Below are 22,843 nucleotides of genomic sequence, written 5' to 3'. Positions count from 1 at the left end.
GGGTAGGACGTGGTATATGAGCTTAAATAACGTGAAGCGAGCCAACTTCGATGGCCTCAAGAATCTCTTCATCAAGAGATTTGCCGAGCCCGGATACTATGATAATCTACTAGTGCGCTTGATGAACATCAAGCAGAAAGAGAAGGAGGACATTCGTGACTACGTGACCACCGTACAGTGTTGACTGTATTCATCAGTGGGATTCAAAACGAGGAGCTATACAAGGCTTTGGCAAGCAACTCGAGCTTGCAGTGGGATGTGCTGGCCAAGGTCTTTGAGGAGGCCATCCGAGTGGACGATCAGCTGAAGGAGCAGAGCTCCAGGAGCGCGAACGTAGAAGAGACCGCTTCGCGAAGCTCAGAGAGGCTATCAGCCTTGAGTGAGCGATCAGCACCATCAGCCCAAGATAAGGGAAAAGCCACTGAAAAAAATGAAGACTTGGCTAATGTTAGAATGGAACTAGCCAAGTTGCATGAAATGATGAGACGACCAACATGCCCACACATCCAATGCATGTACTGTGGCGAAAACCACTTGCCAGCCGAGTGTCAAGACCCTAGGTCACGACCTTGCGCTAACTGCAGTAGGTTCGGTCATGATGTCATGCATTGTAGACTGCCAAGGAGACTTCCATACTTGAAACCATACGGCCAACCTTACCTAGTGAGCAGGCCTTAGCCATTCTTCGGAAGGGGAGTCCCATTGGCCCTTTCGGCGCCCAACGATGTTAAGTCGGTTGTTTCCATAATGGAGATAAATCCTACGGGCATTCCTAGGCCGCTTGGTCCTTACGTAACCCACCCATCGAGTGATGCTCTTGTCCACTATGTGGAAGAACCGAACGGGGAGGAAGCTTACATATGCCCTTATGTTTCGCAGGACGACGAGGGCAATGTTGTCCTCATGGACTATCGACCAGTCCCGGTGATGGCGTTGGGAAGAGGACGAGGTAAGGGCCTAGGAGGGCAGGCATCGGACCCAATTACCTGTTGGACCTGTGGCCACCCAGGTCATGTCTCATCGCATTGCCCTGAGAGGGAGCAACAAAACAGAGATAAGGCCGACCAAAGGTGCGCTGAGTGTGGAATCACTCATCTTTTCGTCAATTGCCCAAGGAGGAAGCCGTCACCTGGTTCAGCCAATGAGCCATCTATCCCATTGGGGCTGTTCAGTGTCAAGAACCACGACGGGAAGGCCACGCCTATCCCGTTGCGGGTCATGACCTGTGCCCAAACGAAGCAAGCTGGCATCTCTCTGCCAGGACCTAGCAATCTCGATACAGCCTCGATAGGGAAGAAGAGCCGTAGACAGTGGAAGAGGAAGTCGGAAGCTAAAATCCCACTAAAAACTAAGAGTGTTACAACTCTACCTACTAGAAAGAAGGTCTCCGATGCAGAAGCAGAGACGTCAACCCTTAAGACGGCCGAAAAGGGAAGCGCTAAGGTAGGGAAGTACCCGCAACCGAAGTGACAATTAGAGGCCATAGAGAAGGTGAGGGAATGGGTAAAGGAAGCCCAAGAACACCTAAAGGACACTGAGCCCATCATGGAGGATGGGATCGATGGCCTCTCCAGCATAAGTGCGCCAACCTCACTCCCACAGCCCAAGTCAAGAGAAGCAACTGCACCACAAGAGGTGCCGTTAAGGCCAAACCTTGACGCTGCTACAGGGCTGCGGTTCAATCTGGTCATTGGTCAGGACAATCTAGGTTAAGAGAGAGACGAACACCCAATGATCTCCTAACCACACTAGTGACTACCCCTGTAACACTCAGTCTGGGAGATCTGCTTAGGCAGCACCCCACCCTATGGCAGGACCTTAAGCAGTGGGTTGAAGGGACACAAGAGCAGGTCACGACAGACCCTCAGGACCATGAGGCAGAAATGCAAATACCGAGTTTGACACTGTACACTGCACCTAAGTCCTTGGATGTCAATGCCTTTTGGGAAGGCTCTGAGATGCATGCAGTCTTGCCAGTTTTAGCCCTAGGTGACACAATGAGAAAGGGAATTGTAGATACAGGGGCCGGGGTTAGCGTGCTTAGCTACACAGTGCTTCAGAATTGGGGAAACCCACCTGTTGAGACTGCTAGGTTTAATGTCACACTAGCAAATGGTATGAGAGTTAAGCCATTCGGGGTGCTTAAGAATTGGCCAGTGAAGATTGCAGGTGTCCAGTTCTCCGTTGACTTTATAGTCATGAAGGGAGTGGACTACGATATCCTATTAGGCCGCCCTTGGATGCGCAACGCTAGGATCATCAAAGATTAGGGTAACGACTTAATCTTCCTTGGCAATAGGACGGACGCCATGAGAGTAGAGATGGACACCTGGAAGACCTCATCTGTCGACTTAGATGCCATCTCTACTATGCTCAAGGGCAATACTCAGGCCAGAAGCCCTACGGGCCCTTGACCAGGTATATCCCATGCCCAGAGGATGAGCGGGATTGGATGCATGTCCTTGCTACAATCGACCTGCCGTTCTCTGATCATGAAGCATATGAGCAGGACATCAAAACAATTGGCAAGGTTGACAACACACCCTCCGTGCCAGTCTGCATGATGGCAGGAAGCCGTCAAGGGAAGTCGAAGACCATCAACTCCCACGTTCCAACTGACAAAAGAGAACTCTAGGAGATGCTAGAATATCTACTGGACAAGCTAGATGGCAATCCAGTTGCAAATCTCAAACCACTCCAGGATCTCCTAGATGAACCCAAGTGGCAATGGAACAGAGTGCATGACTTAAACCTCATGTATAACTGGGCCCTGGTGCCTGACCAACGACCAAGGATAGACCGAGTCCGAGGAGATGACGACGAGCAGTCTGATGAAGGAAATTCGAGCGATGAATACGAAGATTGCCAGTCCTTCAGCAATGAAAGTGAAAGTGAGGTAGATATTATGGAATACGACACTAAAGGACAAGAAATAGAGCAAATACGGGCAGACTCCAAGCCGCAGAGTGGGAGTATATTCCGGAGGGAATGAGGAGTCATGAGCGTGGAATGTGACCGTGCCTGATTGGAACACGTAGGAGCCATAGACCTCGAGCAAGCGGGACTAGCCAGGAATGACGTCGGTATTGAGAACTGAATCACCATCTGAACTGCGGCCACTAGGAGAAACTACCTCTTCTAGCAAAGGGGGGGAATTCAACTCTGAATTAGAGGTTAGATCGAAGAGTGATCCAGAGATCCCTAGGCCGCCCGCAACCAAACGCACTAAGGGGGACCTACTGGTCCACTTGAGGCGCAGGCGATTGAGACAGGAGAAGGCAAAACAACCCAAGGAGGATCGAACGGAAGAACAATAGAAGCTGCAGGACCTCCCTAAATGATTCACGAAATTCAAAAAGGGGGATAGGGTGGTAGTGCTATTAGGTGCCAAACGTCAAGCACAAACAAGTGAACCAATCGAGGGACCATCCAGGATCAAGGAGGTGGACCTAGCCCAAGAGGGAAAACCACCCGGACCAATCTTCATTGCTGATGATTTAACTAGTGAAGAAGAAACGAGTCTTGTCGCTCTCTTGTGAGAGTACATAGACGTGTTCACCTGGTCCTGAGGAGAGCTTAAGGGGGTGGATCCAAGTGTCGTGACCCACAACATACCCATGACGCCAGACCCAACACCGGTCAAGCAGCGACCATACCCTATGAATCCTAAACATGCTCATGCCGTCAAGGAGGAGATTGATAAGATAATGAGAGCAGGATTCATTTATGAAATTGAGCACACGGACTGGGTATCGCCCATAGTCATCGTGATGAAGAAAAATGGAAAAATCTGAGTGTGCGTCAATTACAAGAAGGTGAATGCTACCACCAAGAGGGACAATTATCCGTTGCCGTACACTGAGCACATGCTGGAGAGAGTGGTAGGCAAGGAAGGCTACACTTTTCTGGACGGCTTCTCAGGATACAACTAGGTGCAAGTGCATCCTACTGACAGGCATAAGACCACCTTCGCCACTGTGAGTGGGGTGTCTTTGCGTACATAGTCATGCCCTTCGGGTTGACTAATGCCCCTGCCACTTTCCAATGCCTCATGTGCACCATCTTTAAGGACATGCTTTGCAAGGAGCTAGAAGTCTTTTTTGATGACCTCTGTGTCCACGCGACATGGGTCGAACACTTAGACAAACTCTGAACAGTCTTTAAGCGGTGCCGTTTATATCGCCTCTTCTTGAACCCCTTAAAGTGCCAGTTTTGGGTGAAGCATGGATGCATTCTAGGGCACGTGGTGTCAAAGAACGGTATTGCCACTGACTTCTCGAAGGTCAGGGTCATTGTTGACCTTCCACCCCCAAGCAACTACAAAGGAGTTCAATGCTTCCTAGGCCATACCGGGTACTATCGGCGGTTTGTACTCAATTATGCGTTGATCGCCAGACCATTGTACAAATTGCTTATAGTCTTCGAATGGACTGAAGCATTGCCCAAAGGGTGTACGAAGAGTTGAAGAAGGCTCTAACCACAGTACCAATCCTATGAGCCCCAGATTGGACCATCACCTTCAACGTGCATATTGATGCTTCTAAGTTTGCCGTGGGGGCAGTGTTGTGCCAGCCTGGCGAACACAATTTAGACTATCCAGTAAGCTTTGCTAGTAGACAACTTACTGAGATAGAAATGAATTACTCAACGACAGAAAGAGAAGGACTAGCCATGGTATTCACAGTGAAGAAATTCCGACATTACCTCTTGGCCATGCCCTTCACCTTTTTTGTGGACCATCAAGCCTTGCTATATCTAGTAAACAAACCTTGTGCTATGGGATGCATAGCTCGATGGCTTCTTTTGCTTTTGGAGTTCGACTTCTCCGTAGTGGTATGGAAGGAAAGGCAGCATTACATGGCTGATCACATGTCGCACATTCCCACCGGGGAAGCCGCTGGGCAAGGTGTTATTGATGAACTCCCCGACGCCCATTTATTTAACCTCTCCAGTGAGAGAGACTTGTTTAAGGCTGATCTGATACCATATTGGGCAGATGACATAGTCCAAGTGCTTGAGCACGGACTGCCTGACCGACCAATAGAAAAATCCCGGCTTAGGAGATTAATCCTCAAGATCCAGCCTTATCAACTAATTGCAGGATAACTCTACAGGCTGGGGCAAGACGGATTGTTGCGCAGGTGCGTGTGCGAATATGAGGTGCACGATGTGCTCTCAGGAGCGCAGAGTGGCATTGCTAGAGGGAATTTTAGCGGAGACACGACAGCACGAAAAGTGTTGCAGTCTCAATTGTGGTGGCCCACGCTTTTCCACGACGCAGCACGATTTGTCAAGCACTGTGACGAGTGCCAGCGGACAAAGGTCCCAATTCGCAAGGATTGAATGGAATTAATCCCAGTTATTGCTCGACAACCCTTCGAAAAATGGGGAATTGATTTCATTGGGCCCATTAGTCCTACAACACAGTATTTACAGGCCAAGTACATCATTGTGGCCACGGGCTACCTCACTAAGTGGGCAGAAGCGCGAGCCACACGAAAAAATGATGCTAGAACGACGGCTAAGTTCCTATGGGAGCAAGTAATCTCACAATTCGGTTGCCCTATCGAGCTGGTCAGTGACCAAGGCACGCACTTCATCAATGAAGTGATCGCACACCTCATATCCACCTTCCTCATCATCCATCGCAAATCCTCGCCATACTACCCTCAGGCAAATGGCCATGCCGAATCAACAAATAAGGTTCTCATCAATGTCCTAACCAAAGTCGTTTCTGCTTCACGCAGCGACTGGGACAACAAGTTGATGGCAGCTCTGTGGGCCTACCGAACCGCCTATAAAACGGTTGTCGGTCAAACCCCCTTTAGGCTGACATATGGGACAGAAGCGATTCTACCGGTGGAGTTCTTCGTCCGTAGCCTGAGAATAGTGCTTCAGGAGCGATGGGAAGGAAAGAAGACATGGACACAGTGATTAGCTGAGCTCGAACGTCTCTCAGAGACTCGTCTTCCTGCCACCCATGCACTGATCTACGAAAAAGCCTGACGTAAGAGTTGGTTTGACAAGAACGTCAAGCAGCGCGAGTTTGAACAGGGTGACTTAGTGCTCCTCTACTCAGTTAAAGGGCATAAGCAGAAGATGAAATTTAGAGGTCTTGGACCATTCAAGGCTCGTACAATCAGCCGAACAGGCAATGTCAAATTCGAGACCTTAAACGGTGAAGGAATAGGCTTCTTCAATGGTAGCCGTGTCAAGTACTACCCTCCCACGCATCCTTTGCATGAACCACTGATGTTAGAACCACATGTCAAGGTCCGAGTGGCCACAATCACTGAAATCGACGACGAGGACGAGGAAGCTATGGAACCCGCATACCTTCGTATCACGGTCACGGCCAAACACACATGTGCTTTCACTGCCTTGATCGATGAGGGAGTAGACTTCAACGTCCTGACCTACTATCATTGGACTCAACTTGGCTAGCCACAACTTCAACCCACCACTGCAAAATTAAATCCATATGGGGCTCATTCCTACACACTACTCGGCACGTGCAAGGCAACCGTTTCTATCGAGTTTGAGACTGTTCCAATGCTTTTCTACGTGCTGCCAAATGCTAAAAACACAGGCACAGAGTCATTGCTGGGGTGCACCTTCAAAAAGCAGACCCACTGCAATGTCGACTACGCATCGCAGTGCATCCACCTAGCAATAGGCAACGTTCGCATTGTCGCAGCTTTTAGAAGGGCTACGCGACCTCATCCTGGGCCACCTAGCCACCGATAGAAATACCTGTGGGCAATTCTAAGGAGGGGGTGGAATGTGGCCACCACTTCCCAAGTCTCATCGCCCGCAACCCATACCAGCCCAAGCTAAGGCCCCACAATCCCGCCTCCAATGGGTGCCTAAACAACTGCAACAACCGCCTAGGAGTCGATGCTCCTACCCTCAGAAGACCAGAAACTCTAAACCTAGGAGGCCCAAAGGTAGCCACAGGAATAGACATGTAATCAGTCAGAGATGGGTCCCCAAGGCTCTCTTGCGCGCATAAGGCTACTATGAGGGCAATGCTTGGCTATGGATGCCTAAGCCCCACATGGCCAGAGGCACCATTCGCACGCCAACCTCAAGCTCGATCATCCCAAAAACCGTAAGACCTGGAACCCATGAGCCGCAGAGCTTCCCCGATCCGCAACTATCGAGTCCATCCATGGATGAACCCATGCGAATCACCCAAGCCTATCAACAACCGCCAGCTCGAGCATCATTACAAGCAGGGAACGATCTGGGTTTCCAACTCCATCCTGAAAGAAATAAGCCATCACGCGAGGCCGTTGCTAACCTAGCTTCTATCCCAGCGACCCAATCGCAAGCTCCCAAAGTCCTACCACAGCAACTCTCCGTAGTCAAAGGCTCAAGTCCTACCAAACCCCAACCGCCTGCAAGCCTTAGGCCCTCTTACGAGCGGAAATCCTTTCTCTCACTAGTAGCTGATTTAACTGAGGAAACAGGGGATGATGTGGTGGATTGCATTAAACGACTGGACGCTACTTTTGTGTCGCTAGCTCTGAGCTATGATCACCTCGACTTAGGCCTATTGGATGAATCCTTCGCAGTCGAAGTTCAAACGATGCCTTGTTCTTGGGAAACATTTGAATTTTCATTTGCAAAAGCCCCTACCTCCATTGCTAAGTTGCTCAGCGGTGAGATCTCAAAAGAGCAGGGAATCAAACAGCGCCTCATCACGTCGTATGATCAGCGAACCACCTCCGCCATCACTGACCAAGAGGTGGTAGAGTTGTCAAAACTAGCTGAGACAAAATCCTAGTTCTTAAGGCATTGGTACGATCTTAGACTGTAATGGGAAGTCGAAGGATGCCGAGTCACGACCAACGCGGAGCAGCGACGCGCTATCAAAACGGTAGAGTATGACCCCACATATGTCGCGCCGATATCATATCGAGTGTTAACCATGTTGCGAGGCCACCCTATAGAAGACCACATCAAGGGACACCCCTACCTCGACCACATGTTGACTGAAGAAGAGTTACACATCGCTAGCCGAGTCAACTCGGGCGACTTTCTAACTGATGTTCTCACATACATCACTCAAGTGGGGATTAAACCCTCCGACCTGGACCGCGAAGCCCATCTCGAGTACAACCCCAATTTCTATACATGGCTCCTTCACAAGTAGCCGACCATGCCAAAATACTACACCTTCTAACCCTCATCCTAGAAAGGATTCTTCTCAGACTAAAAGGGGAAGGGTAAGGTGAATCAGATCAGAAGTAATAAAGCAAATCAAAGCCATGAAGTATGTAGACATGCATTGGGAAAAATAGATGGGGTAGGAAAGAGGACACAAAAACTTTGAATCAAAAGGCAAAAAGTTAGAGTCTGAAAAGCGAACCTGCACTAGACTTTAATGAGCTCATTCAGAAGCATAAAGTTTTTTCTGTTTTAGCGATTACTATGTCGTAAGCACTAACGAAAATTACGGTTATGACAGGAACAAAAGATTTGTGCCGTGAATTAAAGGCATGTAATGAATTTATATCAGGAGATAATTCAAAGAAGCTTTTTTCATATGTTGAACCTAAAGTGGTTGGTAATTAGGTAACTAAAACTACTCTCTCGAGGAAAGCGGGAGGATGGATCTAAAGCTATGGCTCAGTGGTCTTGGTAAGCCAAGAGCTTTCCTAAGAAGGAAAAAAAATCACGCTTTTGATGGACCATTAAAAACCAGAAAGCCCGACTCACATCACTTTAGAACCCCTGGAAGAAGGGATTAAAGTGTCATACTTCACCCATTCACTTGAACCCAGCACAACATAAGTCCATTTCAGTCAGCAAATTCCTATAGGTAATGGAATCTCAAACCGCTAATACTAATCAACTGTTAGTAATAGGTTGACCAGAAAGACTCAGGTCGATCCTCTTGGAAACGATCCAAACTTCCACTACGGGGTAGACTCAAGCGAGCCTAGTTAGCAAACTCCGAGGGTTTTCATCAAAATTCCGAACGGTGCTCCCTAGGACATCTCTTGATGGGCTACTAAGAACGTACAGGCCAAGGAAAGTTCGGGCAGGTATATTACAGCTCATGTGTGTGGCATCATTCCATGTTGACAAGTATAGTAGTAGCTTGTGATAAATGAACAAAGCAATATGTAGTAGTCTTTCTTTCTTTCACTCTCTCTATTCTTTTCTTTAGCTCTCCCTCTCCCTTTCTCACTCTTCTAACACCCTCTCCTCTCTATGCTTACTATTAAGCTTATGTTATGAATATTCAAGTTCACCCTTAAGCTTGTCTACTACTAAGATATATACTCTTTATACAATTTGAATCTTTTAAATATTTTTATCATATAAACAAATTTCTAATATATATGTTTAATCTTACATACTTATATATAAGAATAGAACATAACTTTCTATATATGTTAACGTAGTTGCTTCTATATGGAAAAAAAAAGACATGTTGCATACTTGATGTAAGCTCAAAGAAACTGATGTTGGATATCTCAAGCGTGTGTAACCTCACTACATTTTGATTGCATCACAAAATTTTTAAGAAGAGAAGAAAGTAATACATAATAAATCCACATGAACTACATTGCCAAAATTATTGTCTTCCCCTTACACTTTCCTTTTGAAAGGGAAGAAACTTGGAAGGCATATGCACATCAAGACTTGTAACAGAAGAGACGTGTGACACTCAACATGTCAATCGTACCTCGATAACCTCAAGCATAAGCCCACCTCCACTTGTAGTCATACCATATCAAATCTTAAAATAGTTTTCATCATATCTTCTCAAACAATAGAATTGTCTCTCGGATTACAATATTAGTGAGTTTGGGAATCTCCCAATTCCCATTTTTTGAGTACTAAAAAGATGGCACCTGGATAACATGCCCATAAGTTTCTCAAAACCATATGATGTGACCTATCATTGGAAAGTGCTTGAAAAATGGAATCTATTGAGCTATACAGCACTCGATTTGGAGTTATAATGTACAAGTTATGATCAATCCAAAGATTTGACCACATGTCGCAAACTTATGGAAAATTCCCATATTCCCCAATATGGTGTTTTGGTGTATATATATACCTTGTTGGTTTTCTTTTCTCTCTTTTTAAGTACTCAAGAAATCCAAATATGCATCTCTCTCTCCTCTCTTTCTACCATTTACTCTCTCTATTCTCTACTCTCTACTCTTTACTCTCTACTTTCTACAATAAATGTATGATTCCCTTGAGGCAACAAAGTTATCATAGAGAATTTCAAAAAGCCTAAGCACTAAGGTACTTTTGGCATAGATGGGTAGTTTATCAAGGTAGCAAAGTATATCCATACTATGCTCTCTCTATCCTCTTTTCTACTTTGTTCTTCTCTCTCTCTCTCTATATATATATATGTATATATGTGTATATATATATATATATATATATATATATATATGTATATATATATATGTATATATGTATATATATATATGTATATATGTATGTATATATGTATATATGTATATATGTATGTATATATGTATATATGTATATATGTATGTATATATGTATATATGTATATATGTATGTATATATGTATATATGTATATATGTATATATATATGTATATATGTATATATATATGTATATATATATATATGTATATATGTATATATGTATATATATATGTATATATGTATATATGTATATATGTATATATATATATATATCCTCTCTTTCTCCTCTCTCGACCTTCCTCTCTTCTCTCTCTTTCTCTATGCTCCACTCTCTCTTCTGTCTACTTTACTTTGTTTCCTCTCTCCACCCTTTCTCCTCTCTCTATCCTCCACTCTTATGTGTCATTTCTCTTTACTCTCCACTCTCCCCCTCTCTCTACCCTCTAGGAGCCCTCTAGTCTCTCTTCTCTTTCTACCCTTCCTCCTCTCTCTTTACCCTCTACTATTTTCATTCACCTCTCTCTCTCTCTCTCTCTCTACCCTATCTCTCTTTCAACAATGTACTCTACTCTACTCTACTCTTTCTTTCTTTATGTTCTCTACTCTTTTCTCTCTACCATCTACTCTCTTTCTACTCTTTTCTATTGCCTCTCTCTCTCTCTCTCTCTCTATATATATATATATATATATATATATATATATATATATATATATATATATATATATATATATATATATATATATATATATATATATATATATATATATATATATATATATCCACCCCTCTACTTTCTTTCACACTTCCTCTCTCTACCCTCTACTCTCTCTTGTCTTTACACTTTCCCCTCCCTCGTCTTTCTCTCTCTACTCTCTCTAATGCATCCTCTCCTTTCTCTGCCCTCTACGCTTTTCTCTCTCCACACACCCTCTCTCAAGCTACTCTTTTCTATCTCCTATCTTTCTTTCTCTATTATTTCTCTCTCTACCCTCTATAGTCTACCTCTACCCTCTACTCTCTTTCTCTCTCTATTCTTTTCTCTCCATCATTTGATCCCATTCTTTTCTCTATTCTTTTCTCTCCATCATTTGATTCCATTTCTCTCTCTTCTTCCTCTCCACCCCCCTCTTGTCTCTCTTTTCTCTTCTCTCACTGACCCTTTACTATCTCCTACCCCTACTATCTCTCCTCTTTCTATCCTCTACTCTTCTTCTCTCTACTTTGCTCTCTCTTCTCTCTACTCTGTATTCTTTGCTTGTTGATCCCTCCTGTCTCCTCTCCTCCTCTCTCTACCCCCTTTCTCCACCCACTACTCTATCCTCTCTGTTTTATCTCTCTCTCTCTCTCTCTCTCTCTCTCTCTCTCTCTCTCTCTCTCTCTCTCTCTCTCTCTCTCTCTCTCTCTCTCTCTCTCTCTCTCTCTCTCTCTCTCACTACAAGATATAGACCTTATACCGACGTTTAAAGCGATGAAAATACAAACAACAAAATTTGCCCCCGTCATCGCAAAAAGCGTCGTTATTAACGACGCCATAGAAACGTCGCTATTGGCATCGCTATATGCGCGACGCAACCAGTAAATTTACGATGCACATAGTGACGCCAATAGCGACGCGAGTAGTAAATTTGCGACGCAAATAGCGACGGTAACAGGGAAAAAAAAAATTTGTGGCAGGGCAACACAGTGTGCTGTATGAGAGCCATACAAAATAGTTTCTGCACTACTGCATACAACGCGCTTGCAAACAAAAAGAATGTATACTGAAATCATAAAACTGATACATGAAATAAATACATGAAATAAACACATGATCGCATAAAATGTGATTGGTACAATCATGAAAGGATATCACTAATACATAGAAAATGTCTACATAGATCAGGCGGCTAAAAACTAAAGGTGTGTGAGCTCCAAGGATCCAAGGGCGAGCTACAAATCCTCGTCCCCCGAAAGCTCATCCCGCCGCAAAGGAGCATTGAACGGATTCTGTAGAAAAAGAAACAACACATCAATCCACCATATAATAATGCATTCAAATATCTCATGGTAACTACAGACAAGAAAGATGAGTGACTTACAGGGCCGCCGTGTCTATACAATCGGTTGATCAATGCATTGAGACCGTGCCTCTCTGCATATCGAGTCTCAAGGCCTTGCGGATCGTGATTTGTAATGTAGTGCTACAAAGAAAACAAAATGCTAACTGTTAGAAACATGATTGTCAGTACAAAGAATATTTCAAAAAAACAAACAAGCAAAACAAAAGAGAAATTTACAAAGTCCTCCAAATATGTCCTGTGGCTGCCACTCCCAAGATGATGGACCACTCCGGCCTTGAGTCGTCCCCTCGCCGCCTCCCGCTGCTGACTCCAACGTCCTGGCGAATCTGTAGCCTCCTCCCTCAGTCGGCGCCAGTCGTTTGCATCTAACCACTCGAGCTTTGCAGCCCCACTCTTGATTGCCTTGCGTGCGTCGGATCGTCTATGTGACATGTATATACGCATGCAATCCATCATCCAGCCCGTAGAGAATCTATCTATTGCGGCTGGCACCGGAAACTCCTCGTGCAAGGATGCTACTATGTAGTCCTTGCTCCCCTCCGGTATGTTCTTCCAATGATCCAGGACGTTGTGCCGAAAATCTTGTTGGCACAACTCTCTAATGCGAGCCATCACCCTCCTCCCCTCATCATTCATGATGATGGCTCCTGACCTACTATCAACTAGGTATCCATAACCCCTAGGAGTCTGTCTAAGATGGGTCCTCTCCCATCTCCGTCCATGCTCCTGGGCATATCCAGGAGACCCCTCTACATCCGGTGTACCGACAGGGGTAACCTATCTCGGAGTGGCACTCAAAGGGGTGCCACCTGCTGTTGCTGACGGCTGCGCAAAAGCCGGAGTAACTGGAGTAGACATCCCCACAGGTGTGACAAATCCTAGAGGGGATGCAGCTCCAGCTGAACGACGAGACGGAGACACCACATCCATGTCTCCACAGCAGCATCCCCCTGATCTCGATGCAGTCCCTTCCTCTGGCCCAAGTCGTGAGCGTCAAGATCGTCTGCTCGAAGCTAAAGTATCTGATCGCGCTGAAGCAGATCTAGCAGAGCGCCCTGATGAAGAACGAGATAGCTCTTGGTCTGCCATCTCTCTGAATCTCGCGAGCTGGTCTGGAGACATGCGTGCCATCATGTCCTGAAACTCCTCATCGCTCATCCCTCGACTCATCCTGAAAATGCCACCTGCACAGATAAAAAATGGTGTTAGAATAATCAATTTAAACTATACAAAGCACAGTAATATAAATCATTTTTAAAAATCCCTCTTAAAATGCATATCTTATATACCTTTATGGAAGATCTAAATAACAAATTGAGTAATACAATTCTCCAAGAATGAAGTATCCTATGGTCCCATGTTAATCTCCTGACACAACTCTACATACACTGGAAGGTCAATAGACATGTCACCACAAAAGAATGAGTCTGCCTCATTCTCAAAAAATTCTTGGACTCCTGTATTTCCATTATTGTTAGCCGATGCGGGCTCCAAGCTTGCGGCGGCCTCCACCCCTTGTAATATCGACCCCTCTATTTGCATATTATCTTCATCTATGCCCAGAACACCGCTTTGATCATATACTCTCGCACTTCGAGGAGTTGAAGGTATAATATAGCACCATCGAGGTTGTCGGGGTTTTGGATAGAAGATTACATGTTCACAAACACGTACAAAGCGAGTTCAAACCATTGTGACATAAACCATGTCGTATTACAATTAGCAAGCAAATGACTCTATGCACCTGTTCACAATGGGCCGGCAACACAAAGGTGTCGTGCAAATCCGTCCATTTTTTTTCGGAATCTATTTTGAGAGATCCAGATGGACCTCATCGAACTGTTGCTCCAGCTCCTTCAAGTACCACTTTGAACCACTGCACATCGAATAGTATCATGGAGAAGCTACAGTAATCCACCGTAATAATACTTTGCAAGTTCCCAAAATACTCCATCTCATCCACAATCGTGTTCGGATCAGTTGCTCGCCGCTGGCTCTCTTGCTCAAACCTTGCCATGACACCACAGTCCATTGTGGAGCGCATTTTGTCAATACGCTCCACACGAAAATACCGTCCGCAAGACCACGCTGCACTATATATTTTGTACTGTACATTGAAACACTCAAATTAGATGTCGCATATAAAATTTAGATACGACATATTCTAAACCCCTCATCACCTTTGGACTACATCCCCTCGAGAACTCCCACTCCTCCATTGAGACCTCTGTCCCTTCGCTGATGCTGCGGTCAAGGCTCCATGCAACCATCGTGTTGACATAAACCGCGGCATCTCCTCTATGCCTTCGGGATATCGAATCGGTTGATGACACGTACTGCGTCGGAATTCAGCTCGCGCTTCCTCTCGATCTTGCCTTGCAATCTGGTACTTGGCGAGCCACGTCTCCATGGAGGCATGGTGCAACATACAAAAGTGATTCACCTTCTCTTCCATTGAGGCATCCATTCTTTTTTCTACCCCATTTCCAACCACCACATCTCCAGTCAGTCTATCATCGTCCTTCAGCGTCCATAGCATTTCATTGTCTGGTTCCACCGTTGGTAGCCATTGTGAGATATGCACTAACGCCTCTGACACCAACCAACCTTCCGCTATGCTACCTTCTGGCCGAGCTCGTTGTCGCACAAAGCCTTTCAGGGTTTTCATGAAGCGCTCTAAGAAGAACATCCATCGCGTATAGACAGGTCCAGCAATCTCCACTTCGTCCACAAGATGCACAAGAAGGTGGACTTGTATCGTGAGCATGCTAGTGGGCAGGTATTTCTCAAAGAGACAGACCGTCTCCACTGCTCTCCGCCTCGTGGATTCAATAGAGGACATCTTAATCTCTTTCTATGAGATCCATTGCACCAAAGTCGACAACTTGTAAATGGCGCCGCGAATTTCTCGAGTAAGGCATCCTGTGATCGCGATCGGTAGGACAAACTGCCACAAATGAGAAAGCATTATGAATAATGGCCACTTTTCAAATTGCAAAATGCCCATGCTAATTACAATCCATTCTGTTCACAAACCTGACATATCTTATGCCAATCATGGGATTTTAGCCCCGACAATTGGTCATCTTAATTAGAAAATGCTGACCTGAGAGAACGCATCATACCCATCGGAGTGCGGATAGACTTGATTACTTGCATCACAATGCACTCTTCTTTGGTGGACAAAACCCAAGGAGCGCGAGGAAGCTGCACTCCCCCTTCAGTACTCGACTGTGGCCAAAGCGTCTCCATCTTACCTACCTCCTTCAAATCCATTCGTGACCCTATAGTGTCTCTCTTTCCTGTGATGTGGTCCCATAGCAAGCTGCCCACATTCTTGAAAATATGCATGGGATCCAACAAGTGGTTGACCTGTAAGTGGGTTCAATATGGCAACTCGTAGAAAACTGAGAACTGTCGCATTCCATTTGGATGTGATTTCGGGTTTACCATTTTCAGCTCGTACCAGCTTGCGGCGTTCATACGTGTTGGAGGTCGTCCAAGAAAACCTTCCCTGAGTTCATGATCCTTCGACAAGAAAGCGGCGTGTCCTTGATATACCATCTTCTTCATGGTTCGTGACCTTCGGGAGTCTAATTGTGGCCCACACAATGGACATGCATGATAACCTGAGGTAACCAGACCTGTAAGGCGAGCCACGACCTAGTGAATACTTGATTGAATGAGATAAAATATAGATATTACCAGCGAGAACGGAGGTTTGCTCACCTGAGCACTCTCCCAATCCCGAAAAGTCATGCATCGTCCACATGAGAATGGCTCGAATGTTGGCTGACCGCCGACCATCGCGCCTGCTCATATCTTGCATAGTGACCCCCTCCTCCTATAAAATCTTAAGCTCATCGACTAATGGACGAAGATACACGTCCATATTTTTTACTTTGTAGCGGCCCGGGACGAGTAAGCTAAGGATGAGATGTCCTTTCTTCGTAGAAAGCCATGGAGGGATGTTGTAGTTGACAAGCACTATAGGCCACACACTGTAAGAAGTCGAGCGCAGACTGAATGGGTTCACACCATCCATGGCGAGACCGAGCCGAAGATTCCTTGGCTCTCGCGCAAAGCCTGGGAAGGTAGAGTCAATGTGTCTCCATGCGTGCAAATCCGCTGATATTCGTTGAACTCCATCCGTGGACCTATTCTGCACATGCCACGTTGTCAAGCTTGCCATGCTGGACGTGTGAAACATGTGGTTTATGCGGGGGATGAGCGTAAGGTATCTGAGAACTTTTTGAGGGATGGTTTGCCCTTGCAAGTCCTGTCGATACCTGTGAGCACCACACTTTGGACATGTCTCCATAATCTCGTATTCATCTCGAAACAGTATGCAATTGTTGATACATGCATGGATGTTATTGTAGTCCATGCCAAGCTTTCGTAAAACATGTCGTGCATCATCATGAGACTCAGGCATGGTATTTGCAGTGGTAATATATGATATTTCAATAACCTGAAAAAAATCATAAAACACCTTGAAAAAGTACAAATGTTTGCAATAATACTGTAAAAAAAAATATCAATGAAGCCTATGTGCAAGGTACCTGAATAACTCGGTCACACTCGTATCGCTCCAACCGTATTTTGCTTGCACACTTAAGAGTGCAAGCAATGTCTTCAACCGAGATACTCGGCACCCATCATATAATGGTATGGATGCTTCCTCTCTAAGCGGGTCAGATGTCTGAACATCCATGGGAATCAATGCATCGATCATTGCTTCCATCTCAGGCTCCAAGATTGTAGGTAGGTCGGGAAGGTTGTCTGTCTCCTCTGGCATTGACGGTATAGATGGGCCTTGGGAGTGGTGGATTGGCTCCTGCAATCCATCCATCGCACATCCACGAACTCTTCTAATTGGCCGCAAAGGGTGCACTCTCCCTTGGGTCGAGACATCACCCCCCTGGATAGAAAATTTGCCAACAAGACCCAATCTTATTGTGTATGGTTTTCAATTAGCTTGCGAGTACAATGCATGATTAATATTAACTTCAAATTACCATTTGCTGAAAATCCGCAATCGCCTGATCAATGATCTCAGATTGAAACTCGCCAAATCGTCGTACGTGTTCTATAGACAATCGGCGTTTTCGTCTAATTGCCAACTTGCATTGAGAGCAAGGACATGGGACACGCTGATTAAGATACGTCTCGCGATCTTGAACAATAAGACCTTCTTCGTTTTCCATCTTATCTACATTACATCAAACGAGGCTTAAATGGATAGCTTTATGGAGATGTACGTCAAGTTGCAAGTTGACCATAAATCTTGCATTGTACATAGTAGTTGAGAGATTTATTGATGTTATATCTCAGCCTTGTATCATACTCAAGGATTTGTTTGTCTCGGTAGATAATTATTCGTTATTGTAGAAAACTGCACTAGAGGGCTTTGAGTATAAGTAATCCATTTATGAGCATCATTGAGGATCTCTTAGTCTAATAATAAATTAGTCTCAACAAAAAGCATCTTAGAAATGTGGTTTTTTTGTCCTAGGATCGTGTATTAAAATTAATGCCATCTATGAAATTTATCAACTATAGTAATAAAATTTATTTCAATCAATTCTACTCATAGTCATAAGACCTGAGAGAAAATATCCTATACTCAATATAAGGGATTCTTCTTCTATAACAATACTTTTGGGTTCATTTTGATGAAGTACCGTAATGACCATTAGCTAGGGTATCATTTTCTTTTAGTCCTTCCGTTGACTAGTTGGCATGATTTCTAATTTGTTATGCCTATAAAGTTAATACAAAAACAATGAATTATGCATATCACAATTAGATCCCCTACTTGGACATTATGAAAGACATGACCAATTTTAAGCCATCTTAAAGAGTCACCAATGTACGTGGCCCATGGCAAAGCACATTGCATACCATTATCGATAAGTCTATTATCGTGCATCTTAAATCTCCTAATTAGACTTTATAAATGGTATGACTAATTTTTAGCCCCCTTAAGGAGTCGATGTAATGGTACCCATAAAAAAAGTAAAGTGGATACCATTACCATAATCATGGATATGCTATCATTCCAATATATGTTATCTTTCTCTTTTTCTCCCTCTCCCTCCCTCTCTTTCTCTTTCTCTCGTATTTTCTCTCCCTCTCACAATATATCTTAACACTCTCCAAAAGCAAAAGGAGAGGGAGAGAGAGAATGCACTCTCCCTCCCTCTCCCTCTCCCTCTCGCTCTCTTTCTCTTTCTCTCCCTCTCTCATTTCCTTCCCCTCCCTCTCCCTCTCTTTCTTTCCCTCTCTCTCCCTCTCCCTCTCTTTCTCTCTTTTTCTCTCATTTCCTCTCCTAAACAAGCAAAAAATAAAGTGATTCAAACATTAAATAAGCAAAAGGGAGAGGGAGAGAGAGAATGTACTCTCCCTCCCTCTCCCTCTCCCTCTCCCTCTCCCTCTCCCTCTCCCTCTCGTTCTCTCTTTCTCTCTCATTTCCTCTCCTAAACAAGCAAAAAATAAAGTGATTTAAACATTAAACAAGCAAAAGGGAGAGGGAGAGAGAGAATGCACTCTCCCTCCCTCTCCCTCTCCTTCTCTTTCTCTTTCTCTCCCTCTCTCATTTCCTCCCCCTCCCCCTCCCCCTCCCTCCCCCTCTCTTTCTCTTTCTCTTTCTCTTTCTCTGCCTCTCTCTGCCTCTGCCTCTCTCTCCCTCTCCCTCTCCCTCTCTTTCTCTCTTACTCTGTCATTTCCTCTTCTAAACAAGCAAAAAAGAAAGTGATTTAAACATTAAACAAGCAAAAGGGAGAGGGAGAGAGAATGCACTCTCCCTCCCTCTCCCTCTCCCTCTCTTTCTCTTTCTCTCCCTCTCTCATTTCCTCCCCCTCCCTCTCCCTCTCCCTCTCCCTCTCCCTCTCCCTCTCTTTCTCTTTCTCTCCCTCTCTCTCCCTCTCCCTCTCTTTCTCTCTCATTTCCTCTCCTAAACAAGCAAAAGAGAAAGTGATTTAAACCTTAAACAAGCAAAAGAAAGAGAGAGGGAGACTCACCGATGAGATATGGCGAGCGTGGGGCGGCTCCTCTTTGCGATGAAGGCTCCTCTCCTTCGCGAACAACGGCGGCGGCGGCGGCGGTAGCGGCGGCAAGTCTTCTTCCTCTCCTTCTCTCATGACGGTCGCTCTCTCCCTCGCTCTCGCTCTCAAAACTCACAAGCCGCAAACACGAAATGAAAACCGCGCTCGGTTTCGGCCGCTTTTTTTTCCCTGTGGAGCGTCGCTATAGCGACGCTATTAGCGACGCCAATAGCGACGCCGCTATCCGCCGTCGCTAATCGGCGTCGCTACTAGCTCAAATCCTTGTAGTGTCTATTATTATAAATAGTAAAAGATAAAAAGGATTAACTATTTAGGACTCCATTGCCCTTACATCAACTTTTTTTTCTCAAAATTTGCAACGAGGGAAAAAATGCAGTAGTGTTTTGCGGACATACCTTAAGCTCGATGGCATTGAAATCAAGAAGAAGCAAAACTCTTGGCTTAGATGATTTTTATGACGTTGATATATTCCTTGGTATAATCATCAAAAATATTTTTAAATATTGTTGAAATATGTGCTAGAATGGATATTGCTAGTTTGTCAAGTTATTTGTGATTCTTATTTGATGGTTATAGCACCCCTTACACCATTGTTGATAATTATTTTGAGAATGTGTCAAAACAAATAATTGTCTTAGTATGATCCTCCCTTGTAATGGGGATAGAAGTGGAGACTAAATGTTATCATAGAAAAAACTAAACCAAATAGAGTCTTTTTAAGTTTAGGGGAGGGTAAAAATTGAGACATCCAAAATTATAGTTCTATCTTTAAACTTGAATCACTCCATCTTAGAGATAAATTTGGCTAGATTGGAACCATTTTTCAACACAAATGGGAAACCTTGGCAAAAGATTTGGTTATAACATTAAGGCTTTTCCATTTTCCGTAGCCTTTCAAATGGAAATGTTTTCTTCATATTCTTGTGGAGAAGGATGGTCCAAGGGGAATTTGATGGTTCTAATGATCCATTTGGTAGCCACTCTATCCACCACAGCTTCAAGGCCTATGATGCCCAATCCCACTTTCTCTTTAAGCAATACAAACATGGACCATGCAACCTTAGGGATTTGCCTAATTGAGTCAACTCCTCCCTAAGGGCCTATTTACACATAGATTCAAGTTCCTTTAAGGCAAACTTAGGGCATAGTCAACACAACACAAACTAGATGGTGGAGGTAACCAAGATCTGTTTTTTATGGGCTTGGGGTTCACCTTTTCATTTTTGGCAAGTAATTGAGAGGGATCAATAAGGTTTACCAATAATACTTAGAAAATTTTTGAGATAAATATAAAACCAACTAAGGAAATGCTAAACCCCAAACTATAAGAACTGAATCTTGGACCTTGTGATTGTAATACAATATACCAACCATTACGAGAAAACAATATCACATGCTATTATTTGGTTTTCAAAATAACTTGAATGTATAAATGTAAACATGAATGTGCATGCGTATATGCATTTCAAAAACACCACCTACCCCTCTACCCACATATGTGAGATGTTCTTGAGTTGTTGGGTGCTCTATATACTTTTCCTCTTGCAAAGCATCATGTAAGAAGGCACTTTTCACTGAATCCTGGACCTTGTGATTGTAATACAATATACCAACCATTACGAGAAAACAATATCATATGCTATTATTTGGTTTTCAAAATAACTTATTTTTAGAATGTATAAATGTAAACATGTATGTGCATGTGTATATGCATTTCAAAACCACCACATACCCCTGTGCCCACATATGTGAGATGTTCTTGAGGATGTTCTAAATCCTCATGACTTGTTGGCTGTTCTATATACTTTTCCTCTTGCAAAGCATCATGTAAGAAGGCACTTTTCACATCCATTTGTTGTGAACTCTAATCTTAGCTATTGCCAAAGTAATCACACATTCGATAGTTGACATCGTAGCAACTCAGTCGAATGTCTCTTCATAGCCTATGCCACATGTTTATGTATAGCCTTTTGCAACCGGCCTAGCCTTATACCTACAAATAGAACCATTTGCAATATGCTTTATTTTATAGACCCACTTATAGCCAATAGCTTTCTTAGCTTGGGCCATTGGTTTGGCATTTATCCAAACCTGGTTTTTACTGTCGGGATTTTTCTACATATACCTTTTGTGTGTGTGTGTGTGTGTGAGATGTGCGAAGTTAACATTATTGTCAAGTACTAGTTAACAGATCTGTAGAAAAGGGAGTAGGTTCCAGGCTGGTGAAAGAAAGAACTTGAAGTTTCAATTGCTTCAACGCTTGATTCCTTCTCATACGAGCCATCACAGGATCAGGTAAATATAAGCATTCGTTTACTAAAATCGATTGAAAAACGATTGTATAATTTAGCTATTGCACAGGTCAAATGCAGGGCCGCCTATAATACAAGCTTGGACCTTTTAAGTTATGTTGGTGAGGGAGGTAATACAACCATATCATTCCTGGAGGGAGGGCCGGGGGTATGGCGGGGTTTATTCTGACTGTGATGTGTTGCTGCAGTAGGGGCCGGTGCGGGAGCAGGGGCAACGTCTTTGGTTGTATCGGCTGATGGCGCCAATACTGCTATAATTCGTCGACAATGCGAGGTGGGTAGCTGCAAAATCAATATTATGATCATCATCAGGCATATGGTAAGGCCATAGGAGGCTTGAGAAGAAGCATGCCGGCGGCGGCCAATCCAATTTCTGCAGCTGCTGGTGTCTCTAGTCAGCTCTCGGCAGCTGGCACGTCTCAGAAAACCCATCGGAACGGGGCACGTTTCGGTCAGTCAGTCAGTCAGTCACTCTCTTACTCTCTCTCTCTCTCAGCTCTATCGCCTTCAGAGAACAAGATTGATTGGAAAGGGACCTCTGCACACTTCAGAGAACAAGATTGATTGAAACGCGCCTCTCTCTCTCTCTCTCTCTCTCTCAGAGGTCTCGCTGTTTACACTTCAGAGAACAAGATTGATTGAAACGCGTCCCTCTCTCTCTCTCTCTCTCTCTCTCTCAGAGGTCTCGTTGTTTACACAGAAATGATTGAAGCATCACGTACAGTTTAGTCGCCGGGCAATATGATCTAGATAGGAACGCGGCCGGCGCCCGCTGCCCTGCTCCAATAGAACGTCGCCACGTCCAGAGTGTAGCAGGTCGCAGGCCCATACGCGCTTAGAAGTCTATGCTTGACTCGTTTGGAGGTCAATACTCGTTTCCCTGACATTTTTGGATTTTTTAAAAGAAAAAGCATTAAGATAATGTGCACTGTAAAGTACTGTGTTCACAGAACATTTTTGATAGTAAAGCCTT

At 44.4% G+C, this 22,843-nt stretch overlaps 1 protein-coding gene across 1 annotated transcript; it reads right to left on the bottom strand.

The window, feature by feature from the left end:
* Positions 1–12,247: 12,247 nt before the first annotated feature.
* LOC148038314 (uncharacterized) lies at positions 12,248–22,560 on the bottom strand. Its single transcript, XM_087675404.1, has 4 exons — positions 19,514–22,560; positions 12,708–13,675; positions 12,510–12,611; positions 12,248–12,417 (listed from the first exon to the last, which is right to left on the bottom strand). Exons 2-4 carry the CDS (start codon positions 13,125–13,127, stop codon positions 12,361–12,363), a joined length of 579 nt encoding a protein of 192 aa, XP_087531530.1. The 5' UTR covers positions 13,128–13,675; positions 19,514–22,560; the 3' UTR covers positions 12,248–12,360.
* Between the last annotated feature and the right edge of the window lie 283 nt (positions 22,561–22,843).

Source organism: Lygodium microphyllum, chromosome 3 (genome assembly GCF_053477565.2).
Source record: "Lygodium microphyllum isolate KBCC chromosome 3, Lygodium_microphyllum_v1.1.10, whole genome shotgun sequence".
In the NCBI taxonomy this organism is placed as follows: domain Eukaryota; kingdom Viridiplantae; phylum Streptophyta; class Polypodiopsida; order Schizaeales; family Lygodiaceae; genus Lygodium; species Lygodium microphyllum.
Note: the sequence above shows the minus strand (reverse complement) of the source record. Positions and strands in the feature narration are given on the sequence as shown.